This window comes from Toxorhynchites rutilus, chromosome 1 (genome assembly GCF_029784135.1).
Source record: "Toxorhynchites rutilus septentrionalis strain SRP chromosome 1, ASM2978413v1, whole genome shotgun sequence".
Classification (NCBI taxonomy): Eukaryota; Metazoa; Arthropoda; class Insecta; order Diptera; family Culicidae; genus Toxorhynchites; species Toxorhynchites rutilus.
In genome coordinates this window covers 36,161,593-36,178,432 of record NC_073744.1, presented here as the reverse complement: position 1 = coordinate 36,178,432, position 16,840 = coordinate 36,161,593, and the positions used below count along the sequence as shown (strand labels likewise).

Below are 16,840 nucleotides of genomic sequence, written 5' to 3'. Positions count from 1 at the left end.
GGTTTAATGATGTTTCCTTCGTTGTGTCCCTGTTTCATATCCCTCCTACCCGATCTATAAACTTTTACTTAGTCGCGGCAATACATACACACACTCTTTACAGATGCACGGGCCGAAGGTTGTGCAGTCCACTGATCATTCAACAAGAGCCAAAGGTTGTACCGCTCATGACAACTCTACACGAGCTGATGATTGCGCCGGCTAGTGACCATTCTATCCTGGATTCCTCGAGTCGAGAAAGACGCACCACGCTAGATATGGGGTACAGACTAGGGGGGCGTTGCTGATTAATGGTCAGCTGCATCCCAATAGGAAGTATCCCGTATCGGGCACACGTACAGAGCATCGAAGACTGCAACATACCAATTATGAGAACACTTGTAATACTAACCTCGAGCCAACCGCGAGTAATCGGTTACATATTACTAACATAGTTGTAAGACAAAAATTGTCAAAATATTGGACTCCCGGCCCCGTCAGGCTAACGCCACAGGTGCCTTAATAAAATATATATTTTGGGAAAAAAAATAGCTGTTTCAAGACAATACATCTTTTCCGCTAGCGAACGCGCTTCATACATTGTTGCAGGAGATTGATCATCTGTTGTTTCAATGTGACTTAAAGCTTCCCTGATACTAGCACACCATTCCAAAAGCACTTCAGCTGCATCGGCCCGTGCTGATCAACGGGTGTCAGAAAGTGGTTTAATGGTTAACTTGCGATTATTTTTCGCCATGAAATCGCTCAGAACATTCCATCAGCAGGTGGATGAAGAAAGGAATGTGTACAGTTTTTGAACAAAGCCGAAGAAGCTGCAGCTTCTACGCAACAAGAAGCTGCTGCATGACCTACTAAGTTCAAAGAATGTGATGCACAAAGAACAAAAACAGCAGACGAGTTCTTCTGCAAAAGACGACCTTACACCCCTGAATAGGGACCAGTCATATTATTCGCGTTATCATAAGACTGTCCACGGCATGCATCAACGTTTATTTCTTGGGATTCAAAAAAAACCTGGGACCTGGGTTGCTAGAAAGCCACGAACCATTCTCCTGGCCAACTTCAGAATCACCGACGTCTTTAGCAATGTCGACCTCGGTGACGGCCACCTCAGGTCCTGGATCATTTGTGAGACTAGCAGATCCCAACGAATTTATTTTCAGATTTTGATCCATTGATCCGGTGTGTTTTAGCTAGCACTGCTTCCTCCTTATCCAATATTTGTTGTGATGCTTTTCTTTTTTTGAGCACCGGAGGGTTGGATAGTACGAGGCATTATCAGTCTGAAGGTCTTTCTACCCGGGCAGTTAGATTGCTTTTCTTAAACTTTGTCTACGTTCTCCTTCACTAGAAGAGAATGATTAAAACAATGTTGGTAAGTTTACCCGTATAAATCACATAAAACTTACATTTCTTTGTAAAAAATTTGTAAAAAATATTTCTAATTGACAAGCTGACAGCACACGAATCAGATGCAGGTAACTAATATTTCGTTTTGTTTTGAATAGACATTTTGATAACTGATTCAAATCTCTTTCATACGAGCTCAAACAGACCGCTTGATTGTGTGTGTGTGTGTGTGTGTAAAACAATAAGCAAGTAGTGATTATTATTGGCATAATATTCATATGTGCATGCAGATAATGCTTGTGCCAAAAATAAAATTAGGTAACTCTGGTTTCGAATGATTGAATGTATGACCAGGACTCGGGGCCCGGAGGATTTGCCCCCTTTGATTTCAAATTTCTAGACTGAAATACTTCCTTAATCCGGAGATTACGAGAATGACAAGAAAACCAGTGATAACTTTGTTTAACTTAATGCAAACAAATCTAAGATCAAACAGCTTCTGCCTCCTAGTACAGATTACTTCAAAGCCTAGTCAATTCAACCCGGAGCGACTCTCCAATCCGTTCCCCCTTTCTTTGAAGTCACTCCAGCTACTACTCTTCCCCGGTTTATTATTGACACTCTCAGACCCACATCAAACTCGTCAAAATGCTTAAAACACAAAACATTGGATCAGACCCATCAAACAAATCAAAACCTTACGCGCCAGCTGCCCTTCCTGCAGGCCGCTACGAGTCTCCTCCCCTCACTTACACAACACTCTCATCCACACACTTGACGCGCGTTATTACCTCTCGTTCATTAGCACGCACCCCGTCGTTGACGTCACTCAGAATATGATAATTTAACGCATTATTGTTCCCTCGCTTCTCCCCAATCGGAGGAAGATGATGCTCGCCTCCACCTTGCGCTCGCTAGACAAGTGTTGTGTATTAACATAAACACCAATCACCCATCGTCATCGTCATCATCTTCTTCGCCACAACCGGCACCAAGCAAATGCACGCGCACGCGACCAGATTCTGTAAACACAATCGACATACAACAAAACACAAACACGCGCCTAAGCGCGAGCTCCGGCCACGCCGAGACGTCGATCGGAAACGGAAATATTCTTCTCTCCCCTGCCTCCACCAACGCACCCACACAGAGACGGTTGAAAGTTCTCCTAATAGCATTAATTAAAATCATAGTAATAATTTTCGTTCATTGACGACGATTGTGGTTTTTGAATTTTAGTTTCTCCTCTCGATGCTCGGCACTTCCTCCCGGAGAGAAAGCATTGCATAAATAAACACACAAATCATAGCCCCAAATCGTAGTTAAATGTTTACAACTGCCGGCCGGAGCACGTGTCCGGAAGGAAGTCACGTTGTTCGGAATGTTTATACTCAACAGACACTCTTTTTTGGGTTTCTTTCAGGTTATACTTCCCTCCACGATCGTAGCGACGGTTCCCCGCCACCGCTGATCCAATCGTCCAACCAGCAGCAGCAGCAGCAACAGTCCGGCACAGGATCCGGTGGAGGAGGCGGTGGCGGCGGCGGAGGTGGTGGCAATAGTGGCAATAGCAGCAACAACAGCAACCCGAACAACTCATCCTCCTCCGCTAATACCAGTAGCAGCAGCGGCAGCAACAACAGTAATAACAATAATAACAACAACAACAGTATGTCCTCTTATCTGTCCTCGATGGCAGCGGCAGTGAGGAACGCCAACAATAACAACAACAACAGCAGTGCAAATAGTACCAACACCAGTTATCCTAACAGCAACAGTGCGAATACTCCATCGACGACATCCAGCGCAGGAAGCCATCCGCAGATGAAGGAGGAGCACGAGCCGAACAGCTTCATCAACATCGACGATCTACCGGTAAGTTATCGAACGATCCACGATCTACCGGTACCGATCTAACATTGCACCAAACATCTTTCAGAACTTTGGCGTTGTTCCGGGTCACTATGACGACCAGGATCAGTACCATTCGCTACCGCAGCCGGAAACGCAAACGCCTACCCACGGCTACCTGGAGAACAGCCCGGAGTTCTATTCCGCCATACAGATGGAGCAGAAGTACATGCCGCCGCACTACAAGACCGGTCCGTACACCAGCCGAGGCGGCCGTTACCATCAGCCGCACCATCACAGCAGCAGCGGTGGAGGGGCAGGCACTGGCGCTGGCGCCGGATCGCAAAGCTCCCATCACCACCATCACCATCAGCACCATCATCCGCATCACGACGGCTACCATGAGTACAGCTCACCGTATGACACACCCCCCTTCCAGACCGTACCTAGCAATACGACATCACCTCAGGGCTCGGGAGGCAACAGTAACAACGACAGTACCGGACTCGGGGCCCACATAGACCCCTGGAGTCAACTGCACCACCCGGGACAACATCCGGGTCATCCGGGAGCCCATCCGTCGCTGCTAGACTTCCAGCATCCGGCGTACATGGGAACGACGATGGGTTTCGACAAGACGATGCTCGGCAGTTACGGTGCGCAAGGTGGAGCCCCCTGCTTCACGGGTTCTGGTCCCATTCAGCTGTGGCAGTTCCTGCTGGAACTGCTCACCGACAAGACCTGCCAAAACTTCATCTCCTGGACCGGCGATGAGTGGGAGTTCAAGCTAACGGATCCGGATGAGGTAGGTTTGAACGCGTTGAATCGCCCCCAATAGACCGAACGACCCCTAACATTCCAACTCCATTTTTTCTTCAGGTGGCCCGCCGATGGGGAGTCCGGAAAAACAAGCCAAAAATGAACTACGAGAAGCTTAGCCGAGGCCTGCGGTACTATTACGATAAGAACATCATCCACAAAACCGCCGGCAAGCGCTACGTGTATCGTTTCGTATGTGATCTTCAAACTCTGCTCGGGTAAGCAACGAAACCATCACCCCTCGTAGACTTCCTCTGAGAAACTAACGACCCTTTTTCCCTCCCCAAATTCACAGATACTCAGCCAAACAAGTACACGAAATGGTTGACCTCAAGCCGGACAAAAAGGACGACGAGTAGGCACACAAACACAGTGTATAGTCACTCTGTGTTTAGCATAGTTGTCTCCAGCGGGAGCGGAGTGCGTCTTGCTCAAAAAACACCCACAACTCCCATCTCCCGGAGAGAAATCCCGTTTTTTTTGGATCTCCTTCAACAACCCTCACATTTTTTTGGATCATCTCGTGCTTCCATCGGACAGAAAATTATTTGAAAACCGTACTTCAAAAAAGCCCCCAAAGCAAAGCTGGCGAAACCATCCACCATCGACAACAACAATCAATCGATCAATCGATCAATCAAGTAGACATTGTACACTGTGTACACACACACACGCACCCATGTAAATAGAAAAAAAAACTCAGATTTCCCTTCCGCACACGCGTAATGCGCGTACGCCAAAACGTATGCAACGGAAGCGTTCTACTTTTTTGTTTGTTTGTTCACTCTCGTTACATCTTTTCTATCTCGCTCTTGGTCTCTCTGTGTCATTTGTTTTAACGTCAAATTTAGAGTGAGTGGGCAGTTTTTGCAACAACAACCAACGTCGTGAAAGGTGAGCGAAACTTAATTTTACTTAACGAAAAACCTAGGAAAAAAATGAAAAATGAGTCAAAAAGTGAACGCTGGACCTAACATTTTGTGTTGGAAAAATGTCGTGTGAGCAACGCAAGAAAACAAGTTTTATTTTATTTTTTTAGTGAAAAAAAAACAGAAAACAATTATTTGTGAAGCTATGTGATAAGATTTTCTTCTCTATTTTTTTAGATATATTCGTTCTATATATGTATGTATGATTATTATTAATTATTGATAAAAAACAAAATGAGATAGACTAAACCGTTTGTTAGGAGGAGCAAGGATATTTCCTCCGCGCGTGCGCGATAAGAGGAGAGGTATAAATAAGCAGTATCATGAAGAAGAAATCAAGTGAATGTTCTCTGTAATATTAACTATGACGTATGTAGTAAAAGCAACGAGTGTAGAAATCCGTGGATGAGTGCGTGGATGAATGGAAGAGTGTGTTACGTGGTTCGGCCCCGTCTTCCGCGGAATGCGCTGATCTCGCGAAGCAAAATCAGAGTACTATATAGAGCTTATAATTCGCTGTTTGTGTTTAATTCTTATAATCGCTGTACATGTGTGTGTGCGTATAAAAGTGTGGATCTGTGCAAGAGTGTGTATATGTTTGCATGAGGAGAGAGTGTCTGCATCTTGAGAGAACAAGCGAAGCTGTGTAGTATAATTTAAGTGAACTATTAAAAAATATTACTGTAAACAAAGAAGTAAAACAAACAAAGTCGATCAAAAATAAAGTATAATAATATTGTACCTCAGAGGCTGGTACCGTTGTAGAGGCGAATGAACTGAAAAGTTTAAACCCTCTTAAAGCCAAAAAGAAGAAGAAGAAGAGGCTGGTACCGTGGAACGCCCCTCCGCGGAGGACTGGACGGAAGTTCAAGGCTCGGAGGCAATCGGTTCCGAACCCCATTATTCATTCATATATTGGTGCGATATTAGAAGAATACCGATGGATTTCATCAAAATATTTATGTAAACCTGTAGAAAGTTTAGTTCTTTTGTGCCTATCATCGAGGAGCTGATTTGCCTTGCGAGACCGCGTCCCAGTTGTGCGGTGTCCACACTGAGTTATAATGTTGGAAAAATTCGAAAAACAAGCGGTATCGTATGTCATCCGAACAGACCATTCAAAGAAACAATTCAACCGTTCGAAGGCTAGTGAATCAGTCGACCCTAGAACCTAATCTATCTAATCCAGTGATATCAAGTACTTGACTCATCGATTATATTCGTTCATGGGTCCAATCGCAGAACTGTTCATTGATTGATCTTCTAATCTTCTAAATTTAGTGGGTAGATTAACTAAAACCTCCATATACCAAATTTGGTCCTTGATTAGTTCTTGAGTTATGCAGAAATTTGTGTTTCATTTGTATGACAGCCCCTACTTAGAGAGGAGGGAGGTGGTGACAAACCACCTTAGAAACGTTTCTTGCCCCAGAAAACCTTCACATGCCAAATTTGGCTCTATTTGCTTGATTAGTTCTTAAGTTATGCAGAAATTTATGCTTCATTTGTATGGCAGCCCCCCACCCCTTAGAGAGGGGGGAGGAGTGTGAATTCACCATAGAAACATTTATTGCACCCTAAAACCTCCACATGCCAAATTTGGTTTCGTTCGCTCGATTAATTCTCGAGTTGTGTTTCATTTGTATGGCTACTGTCATTGCGCGTCTTTTTCAGTATATGTCAAAAAGTTGAAGCGTAAACTACATCGTTTTTTGCCACTTCGGATATGTCGAATTTCGTACCAACGAGAGTGTTTTTGCGGGAAGTGTTACTTCATTTCATCAATATGAAGAAAAAAGTTGCGGAAAGTCATCGCATTTTGGTGGAAGTTTATGGTGACCATGCTCCAAATGCGCGAACGTGTCAGACGTGGTTTGTACGGTTTAAAAGTGGTGATTTTGACTTGGAAGACGAAGAACGTTCCGGACCGCCAAAAAGTTTGAAGATGAAGAATTGGAGGCTTTACTCGATCAAGATCCGTCCCAAACGCAACAAGAACTTGCAGATACACTTGGAGTAGCACAGCGTACCATATCCGATCGTTTAAAAGCAATGGGAATGATCCGAAAGATAGGACATTGGGTGCCGTATGAAATGAAGCCACGAGACGTCAAACGCCGTTTTTTCATGTGGGAACAACGGCTCCAACGGCATGGAAGAAAGGGTTTTTTGCATCGAATCGTTACTGGCGATGAAAAGTAGATCCATTACGACAATCCTAAACGTCGGGCAACGTATGAATACCCGGCCATGCATCAACATCGACGGCCGCACGGAATATTCACGGCCAGAAGGTTATGCTGTCTACTTGGTGGGACCAGCTGGTTGTGGTGTACTATAAGCTGCTAAAACTGAATGAAACCATTTGTCACCATTTTTGCAGAATAAAACATTAATTTTTGAAAAAAAACGTGGGGTTGTATCCGAGACACGACCGCTTAGGACGTAGGACTACGCAATCTTTTTTTTTTCAAATTTGTTGGTTAATCATTTCGTATATTATTTGCGAATACGTCGAAATTTCATAAATAACTCTTTAGCAAAAAGTTCCAGGGACCCTGAAAAGGTTTAATGGCTTGCGTGGTTTTGTAGAATCATTTCGAGAAGCAACGATTTTTTCTTGCCATTGCGAGAACTATACACTTATTAGTCATATGTCGTGATTTGTTTCTTTATATCAATGCACGCGTTGCACTGAGTATTTAACGAGAGGCATCTTCCGTGCATCGCCATTCGACAAGCATCAAACACGCGTCTAGCAGATGCACACAGTTGCAACGATAAAAATGAAACATCGCGAGAATGGCCGTTTACGGAAAAACGTTCCTCGACCGTCAAAACCGTCAACAAAGCTAGGAGCTTGTTGCATCAGAGCAGAACCGATGCGCACGAGACCAAATACGAATGGTAACTAAAAGTATCGAAGGTGTGCTATTCACATGTACAGGAAATGAACAAGTTCTAAGTCTCGCGCAACGAAAACAAGCACACAAAGCCAAATACTGATGGCTAGAAGCAACCTACAATCATTTGCACTCTTCTCTTTTTTTTCGCCTGCTTTGCCATAGCTCGGATGGTTGTGTTAAATGCAATGTTAGATGCACCTAATGTGAAGTATGCGCTAACGTTCACAGCTCGAGGGGAAACATAAAACACAAAACAAGCAGAATAAGCGACCTTTGTTGTTTCGGGCACAGAAAGATTCTGAGAATTTTTCTCAGAGAAGATGCAATACTTATACGCTAGCGACAGCTTACTTACTATGCAAGGGTTGAGTTTACTTCGCAAATATTCTCTTTTCGCTATACCCCTTCGTTGTTTCTGTTCTAGCGGCTGCATAAGTTGCCCGTTATTTACAGCTCTGTTCGGGTAAGCACACAAATGGACAGAACAAATGTATGGAGAAATGGGAACGCTTCCAATTTTCACCAATTTAAACCATATACAGATTATGGGATTGTAATGTATAGTATATCGTTAAAATCCGTTCGCAGCAAGAATAGTTATCAACGTTAAATTTATTTCATAAAAACGTGACCTGTTTTCTGATTTGGCATCCTTAATGTAAGACGTAATCCTAGATACAAAAAAACGAAGAAACTTATCGGTACTCCTATTAGTTTTCTACTGTGAATTTTCTAAGTGTATAGATACCGAGCAAGTCGATAACAAGTCGAGAAAAAGCTATCGATGCACCTGACAGAATTGTTCGAGTTGTTTGGTTTGCTTGTCGTATATCTTCGGAGAATTCACGCTTAATTTTTTAAAAGGTCCTATCTGTTTTGATCGATTTTCTTTATTCACTTTCTTTTTAAATAACAACTACCTTGTAGATGGATTCTACGGTATTTTTATCAGGAAGTTTGATAACCAATGATGTCTTCTAGAATCCAGAACATATCAAGAAATGCTTTTACCGCTGAGTTATTAAGGATAGAAAATGTCGATGAAGAGAATCGATCAAAACAGATAGGGCGTCGTGCACAAACGCAACGTAACACAATTTCCTATCTCTGATACACAGCAAGTAACGCAACCAACTGATTACTGATTTGTTTTGTTTTTTATTGTTAAAATATTTGTTTATATTTTTGCTTGAAAGCTGAGGATTCTGACGTGGAGAAATTGGCATTGCAAATACATGCAAGTTGGGGGAATATTTGCTCCCACCGACATGTGTTCCCTAACCATAAAAATCGAGGTGCCAGGGGAAAATTGGTTTTCCAAATACATGCGAGCGGCGAGCATTGTTGTACTCTATTACAATGTATGAATTGGTGTTACATGGTGTTTATTCAAACTCTTTACTCACACAGCAAATATGTTAAATTCAATTGAATTCGAAAGTTGTTCCATTCAATCAATCATTCAATAAATAAAAACAAATGATTACTATGCCAACTAAGCCGAATTCTAAAATGAGTTTTTTTTAAATTCACAACATTTGAACTACTCGACCGATTCAGATGATCACTATATCAAATTGAAGCCAATTACCCATTCTTCCTTTAAAAAATACTACATTTGCGAAAGAAATGGACAGTATTTGCTTCTTTTTTGTTTACAAGGGCGCTAAATTTTGCTATATTTTTTCTTGAAAGCTTGAAAGTTTTTTACATAACATGTCTAAAAATCCGATGTGTGTATTTTTTCATTTTTGAGTTATGATTTTTCAAAGTTAACATGTTTTCAGTCTTCATTCAATATTCCTATGCGACTAGAATCCAATTTTGTCGAGTATTTTTTCAAAGAAGACTAGCTCATTGACTTGCTACATGTTAAAAACTCACGATTTGAATACTTATTGATCGATGTACATTGTACGAATATGCTTTAAAAAAGATTTAAGTGGAAAATTTACACTTATATATAAATAAATCATCGGTGAGGGTCAAAATTAATCAATGAATAGTTCTGCGATTGAACCCATGGACGTTCGCTAAGTAAGAGAACGTGAATATTATATTCATTCTATTCCTAAATACATATTTAGCCTACAAAAAAAACAAACATTTTGGAAAAGTGGCGATTTATTTCTCAACATAGTCTCCTTTTAGCTCGATACACTTAACCCAGCGATGCTCCAACTTCTTTAATTCATCTGAAAAATACGTTTTCTCGAGATCTGCAAGGTAGGCCTCCGTGGCGGCGATGACCTCCTCATTCGACTAAATTTTTTGCCCGGCGGGTGACTTTTTCAAGTTTAGAAACAAAAAAGTGCAATTTGGCCGTGGCGACGTCGGAATTTCCCTTTTTTCCATTTTTCTAAAATCCGCGTCCGCTCCCACACACGTTCAAAACAAAACTACGAGTCCGATTCGGCTGAAATTTTGACAGTAGACGTTCACGAGAATGTACTACACGATACGTCATTTCTCTTGCGATACCCTGTCACCATCGGGCGATGAAGCTAAGTACTTATCGGATCGCACTCGTATTTATGACAAAAAACCATTTTGAGCGAGACGAAACTTGCAGGGTCAGCTAGTACTCAATAAAAAAGAACTGATCTTTTACATGAAACAAATAAATAATACTAGTACGAATTGATATAAAGAGCAGAGTTAGTTAGAGGCGAATGAACTTCAAAGTTTAAAGCCTCTTAAAAACAAAGAAAGAAAGAAAGAGCAGAGTTATAAATTTCAGTATGAAGCGTACAAAGCTTATTTTATTGACTGCTTTTCTGACATGCATTGACATGTTTTTGCGATAATCAGTCAGTGTGAGATTTCTTTCAATATCTTTATCAAACAATTGAATTTGAATGCGGATTTCACGGAGATACTTATTAAGAGTATTCCTAACATAATTGTTGGAAAATAAGTGTTAAAGCGTTATATAGATAACAAGCCCAAATGAATGATGGCCCATTTTGCTCCGCCTGGTCATATAGCCCCTATTTACCCTACGTAGATTTTAACGCTGTAAAACTTCTATTTTTCCTCGCAAATACAAAAATACGTCGCATTAGATGAAAATTGTTTTGGATTTCGGCTTCAATCACGACACAAGCATCAGTTTTTATGTGCAACAGGTTATATAATCGTGTGTTTGGATAGAATCGAATTTCATATGATGCAATACAATTAAGGTATTTTCTTCAAAAATAAATACAGTAGAACCCCGATTATCCACGAAATAGTCTGGCTAGGTCTCCGCGAATAACGAAAAAATTTGTTCTCAAATACCGTACAGTTCATTTTTAAATGTAAATTTACTGCTCTTTAATGTTATAAATAATTGAATAATAAAAACCCTGACATTCTTTGTGGTATAGGATTCATTTTAACATCATTTACAGGTATCGATACTGCCTATATCTTATAATACTAAACATTTACAAAAAAGTTACTGCCAAACCAGCAATAAAATGTTTGCGTCAACAAATTCGGAATTTGAATCTTTAATTTGACATTTGATATAAAATTTGAGTATAGTATTTTTTCAAAGACGAACTGGCCTTAATTTGATATATCGACCATCTTCAATCGGTCTAGTAGCTAAAAAGTAATGATTTTTTTTTGTGTTGAGACAAATGTAATCATACATATTTTTGGGGTTTCACCATGAATATGTATATGTATATGTACATCGATTTTATGGTAGAAAAATGAAATAAAAGGCTCCATTGTATCCAAAAACCACATAGATTTCACGAAAAAGTACCATTTTGAGTGATAAGACACTGTTTGATGGCTTAAGTGTTCGGAATTTGAGACAAAACGGCACAAACACAAAATAAAAATATTTCAGCATGGAAACTGTGTTGTATCAATACAGCAATCATTAAACTATTCATCTGCCATGATCAAAACAAAAGAGCAAGTGCCTACCTCTCACTGATAAATTTCGGGACGCTCTATGGATCCCGCTTTCGCGAATAACCCGCACCACGGGTCATCCGCTCGCGGATAATCGGGGCTTCCACCGGGGTATATCCTTCTTTTAGAAACAATTAGGTAGAGATATTTAAATACTTCGGACTTACTTTTTCAGAATCTTGTATGGATTATTTTTATCTGTCATTGTTTTCCACATTCTGAAATCGATAGTGCCATGTCAAGGATCCACAACTTTCAAACACATTAACTGGAGGCGCATGTTGTTCTTGATTATCTTCACAGTCTCCTGAACTCTGCAAGTATTGATGGACACAACAGAGTTTAACATAAATCGTACACACTCCATACTGTTGTAAGCTTACCTTTCCTCACTTTCTGGAACTTGCGGAATAGCTTCAAGTGCTTCCATGAAAAATGATCTAAAACAAAAATTATTTATAATGAAGTATTCGTTACTCAAACGAGTACTATTGAAGCCCTACTTTGCCGTCTCATTGCTGTAAACCCGCACCGCGTCCCTTATCACATGAATATCAACCCTGGCTTGCAAGGCCCCATTAACATTAAACTTCTGGACGCAGGTCATCAGCCGGGCCAACTCTTCCGCTACAGTCTGCACAATCGGTTCCAGCACTGGTCGCAACAGAACGGGCGATATCGAGAATATCTCCGAATAAACGGACACCAAATTATCGCAGCACTCGTGCGCGTAGGGACTCAGCTTCTCGGAAGTCCCCACCTGATCCCACTGGAAGCGTCCAATGTACATCGATGGTTCGATTGTTCCAACCAGTGGGTCACTCTTGTGCTCCACGTACATATCCAGCAAACTGCTGAACAGCGTGTTTACGGTCGAGCGAGAGTTTTCAATCGCGATCGTCGGCACCGGATAATTGTGCCTGAAAGAAACGGGAAACATTTACTGTAATAATCAAGTCATCAAAGAAATTGTATGTTGCGATTACTTTGTAAACAATCCACCCAACTTGGGGAAAAATATCTTATTACTGTAGATACAATTGGACAGGCAACATAACAATCGCTGTTCCCAGCTGATGCTGTAGCCCCAACTTTTGTCTCCAGATAACTGCTGCTGGAGAGGGGCCGTTGGGAAACCAATCAGTTGCGACAATATCGGAGCTTGCTGTGGATCCTCATCGGAGCGCTGGAGAGCCAACGTTTCTATCACGCCACAGAATGTGGCCAGGGTTTCCTGAAAACGCTTGGCCATTTCTCTCTGCCCGTCCGACTGGGGCTCCAGGAGAGTATTCTCACGTATTTCTGGGGTGAGACAAATAACATGAGCGTCCTCAATCGCTTCAGAAAGGATTTCCTCCAGTTTCAAAGGCTGAGAGGGGAAACACAATAAATCAAATACTGTTTTCCACTGCCCCCGAGCGAATACTTACCAGCCCCGTGGCGCCGGCGAATTCCTCCACGGTGAACTCCCAGGTTTCTTTCTCGTGGAGCTTCTTCACCTTCTCATTGGCTTTCTTCAAAATTGTGGACAAATAATACAAGCGCAATTCATCGATGAGCTTCAGCACGATGTCCAACGCTTCACTTGGCAAATCCAAGCGTATCAAAGTTGCGTACGAAACTCGCACATATCTTAAACAATGTGGCAACCAAGTAATCAAATAATTCAACGACAAATTGCTCGCCGGCCAGCTAGGAAGACCCTTCATATTATTGGCAAGAAATGAACGTTGACTATTATGTGGAATCAGAGCGGCCTTCAGATACGAGCAAAACTGTTCAATAACCGTAAGTATTATCCGCTTGAAGTTACCCGGTTTCGGCTGACCGGCTCCTCGCAGTTCTCCGGTAAAATATGCCTGTCCCAGTCGCCAAAGATCGGGAAACTGACTGGCGGCAATCTCAGTCATTTCCTCGCAAAACTGGACTCGATTGGGCACAGCGTTTGGATCGGCACGTGATTTTGATTCTCCAGGATTAGCTTCCTTCGAGGAATATTGATCATACGATTTCAGGAAAGTCTCTTCCAAATACTTTGCGCGAGCTTCTATAGCATCCCAGGCAGGATCAGCTACCGAAAACATGCCGTGTACACTCGTTCCCGTTTGCTGGGCTTCCAAACTTATCAGCGCTTTCACCAGCTTTTTCTGCTGCTCAACGCCCTGTGGCATCTCTTGTATCTTGCTGTGTAGTTTTCGACGGATTGCGAGAATTTTGTGATCTACTTCCTCGAGTACTTTCTTGAAAACCTATTCAAACAAAATAATAATAATAATACACATTTCCCCAACAAAGCTTGCCATATTCATACATACCGGAACCTCTGTTTTTCCGAAAAGATTCTTCACCCTGGCGTAATCGTTCACAGCTATGTCGAATTCGTTCCTTTCCGAGCTTTTCTCTACCGAATTGGGCAAGCAAAACAGAAACTTGTGTCTCGATAGGGCCGATAGTGCCGCCCTGGTTGCGTCTGCCTTTTCTTTTCGTGCCAGCACATCTTTGAACAGCTCGTGGGAGGCAGCAATGGAATTCTTTATTGCTACGTCCAGATCACTAACCTGATCTTTGCCGTGCAGCTTCGTATCCTGCGTAACGCGATCCCGCAGTGCCATCAGTGTATCCAGCTGGTCAATCACCGAACCGGCGTTCGATTTCAGGAAGGACAATTGACCTTCCTTCTGACTCTCCACTCGACGCCGTAGATAGGATAGCCCGGCCTTCAAATCCTCGAATGAAGTCGCATGATGGTTCTCCAGTAAAAACCACCCAGGAAGGAAGCTCTCCTGCGACAAATCACCTGACCCCTCGGGAAAAATATCCCGCAAATCCTCGGGAAATTTCTTATCGTTTCCTTCGATCGACAGCCCTAGCGGATCTTCTTGGATGTATCCCGTAGGTGCCAACGAGCGTCTTCCCCATGCTAGAGACTGCATCGGTGATTCTTCGATCCACACGGCCGACTCCTTCATGGGTCCGATAGTTTCATAGTAGGCTCGGAATTGCACTGTAGAAGTACCAACACCCCCGTAACGTGTGGTCACGATTATGTCGCCCTTGCCTTTCGCAGCGCCCGTGCGGGCAATTATCTTCTTGTCCGATTTCCACTCCGCCGAGAGCAGACAATCACAGCCGCAGATGGTGAGCCCTATTCAACGTGAATGTTTTTATTCTTAATTTTTATTACCAGCCATAACGGAACAAGTTGCCACATACCAACCAGATCGGTCGATTTCGAACCGAGGAACTCTCCGCGTATTGTGACACGCGTCCCAGGTGGACCCTCCTTTGGTGAAAGGCCTGTTACGATGGGACGATTCGCCATTATGTTTCACAGTTGCGCTATTTCGCAAAACAACAAATTTGTGGCGTTTCCCTCCGTTTAGAATATTGAAACGCTGTTGATAAAAATGTACCGTATCAACAATATTTTTTTCGTCTTTACCATCAAAACAAATGCGCTGTCAAATCATTGAGTACTGCCCGGTACTGAAGTACTGAGAAAACTTGAAATGTAAACAGAATGTTCAAACCCAAACTCCGTTTTGACAGCCAAGGTTGGGTCGAATATAATGTCAATGATCGAATCCAAACATTGCCACCTTGTAATCGAATTGTCGACCTTTTATATGCATTCGAGGAACAATTTGACGCCACTTTCTTGCCAACATGTGCTAGGCATCAACCAACTTTCAGCAATTGCAGCAATTGAATATAATAAAAACACTATGTGTCTCGAATATTCAAATAAATATAACCCCCATACAGCGGCATTGGTAAATCCGAGTCGTCCGGATTGATGATTCGAGTTCAGAAGATAACATTAATAAATACCTCCTTATGTCAAATTGTTCGACGAATGCATACAGGCAAACTTGTTTTTGTGCGGTTGCTTTTTCTGCGATTTCTCATTTGTGTGACTGTTTAGGTGCGATTTTGTTATTTGTGCAATTAGTTTGCGTGATTCAAGACCCGATGTCATAATAAAATCGCACAAAAAGTGTCGCACAAACGAGAAATCACGCCAAAAAGGACCGCACAAAAACAGGTTTGCCTGTAATTCAATTACATTGTGGCAACATTTGGGGTCGATCGTTAACATTATATTCGACCCAAATTTGGATGTCAAAACGGAATTTGGGAGGAAAACGAGTATCCCCAACCCGATTGAAATCGCTGTATCGATATATTGACCTAGCATCGACGAAAACACTGTAATATTCCCGTCTTGCCTTTCCTTGACAATAGTTTTATTAGAGAAATTATGGAATCATGAACTAAATGAAATAACATGTTGTTGTGTCTGTGGGAAATATGAGGAACATGTTTAAATTACATTGAATTTGGAGAAGTTCGAGCGACACTTTCATTTCAAACTTCTATCGAATCTCTATTTAGATGATTAAAAGTGTGGATGGAATAACATACAAAAATATGGAAATATAAATGTCAGTGTAGAGAAACGCAAAATCCTATGCGGTTGACAAACGGAAGTTTTCAAAAAAGAAATTGAATCATACATGTGCGAAAGAGAGAACGAATCCGACAGGAGTTGCAAAGAAAAGAGAAAGCTAATTTTTTATGCGTTCTGTGGTTTAAGTTGTTTTCTCGCGTCATTCAGTATACGATTCTTTGTGCGATAACACATGGAGAAATGCAAATAAGCAAATACGACAGTGTCCACTTTGGATGCAGCGTGTACAAACACTTGACGATAAACGTCATCAAAAGATGTAATGCTTGATAACGCTTGAAGGTGGCTTTTAAATAAACACCTGACTAGACAGTCAGAACGTTGTCGACCAGTGAGATAACCAGTCGTGTTTTTCTTTATATACTCTGTACCCGAATCTTATTCATTAAGTTCGTTGACCCGGGCCAGAGTTCAGTGAACTCTTTTTAAAACTTAGTCCGAACCTTGTACACTTTAGTGGTCATTTTTTCTCCCACGATAAACTATCATCTCACACAAAAAGGTTTCATGTTTCGTGAGTATACTACTACTGTTGCTTTCCATTCACTTTTTCATTTCAAATAGTCCAGCAAAATTATCTTGATCATTGAACACTGCAA

The 16,840-nt window shown here is 41.9% G+C and overlaps 2 protein-coding genes across 4 annotated transcripts in view; one reads left to right on the top strand and one right to left on the bottom strand.

The window, feature by feature from the left end:
* The window catches only part of LOC129766986 (ETS-like protein pointed), a 281,564-nt gene extending 275,548 nt beyond the window's left edge, over nt 1-6,016 (top strand). For all 3 annotated transcript variants that reach the window (XM_055767589.1, XM_055767597.1, XM_055767602.1), the window contains 4 exons: nt 2,774-3,225; nt 3,290-4,006; nt 4,081-4,238; nt 4,316-6,016. In XM_055767589.1, the coding sequence (XP_055623564.1) occupies nt 2,774-3,225; nt 3,290-4,006; nt 4,081-4,238; nt 4,316-4,379 (1,391 nt within the window). In that variant the 3' untranslated portion in view covers nt 4,380-6,016. The remainder of the gene's footprint in view (nt 1-2,773; nt 3,226-3,289; nt 4,007-4,080; nt 4,239-4,315) is intronic.
* Nucleotides 6,017-10,773: 4,757 nt separating this feature from the next.
* On the bottom strand, nt 10,774-15,236 carry LOC129766981 (exocyst complex component 2). The gene is made up of 7 exons (XM_055767579.1): nt 14,984-15,236; nt 14,086-14,915; nt 13,201-14,019; nt 12,757-13,139; nt 12,274-12,690; nt 12,154-12,210; nt 10,774-12,084 (listed from the first exon to the last, which is right to left on the bottom strand). Exons 1-7 carry the CDS (start codon nt 15,090-15,092, stop codon nt 12,009-12,011), a joined length of 2,691 nt encoding a protein of 896 aa, XP_055623554.1. The 5' UTR covers nt 15,093-15,236; the 3' UTR covers nt 10,774-12,008.
* Between the last annotated feature and the right edge of the window lie 1,604 nt (nt 15,237-16,840).

Coding starts and splice junctions, on each gene's coding strand:
- LOC129766981 (XM_055767579.1), bottom strand. CDS start 15,092: ATGGCGAATCGTCCCATCGTAACAGGCCTTTCACCAAAGGAGGGTCCA. Junction 14,020..14,085: donor TCGGAAAAACAGAGGTTCCG/GTATGTATGAAT, acceptor TTGTTTGAATAG/GTTTTCAAGAAAGTACTCGA. Junction 12,211..12,273: donor TACAGCAATGAGACGGCAAA/GTAGGGCTTCAA, acceptor TTTTTGTTTTAG/ATCATTTTTCATGGAAGCAC.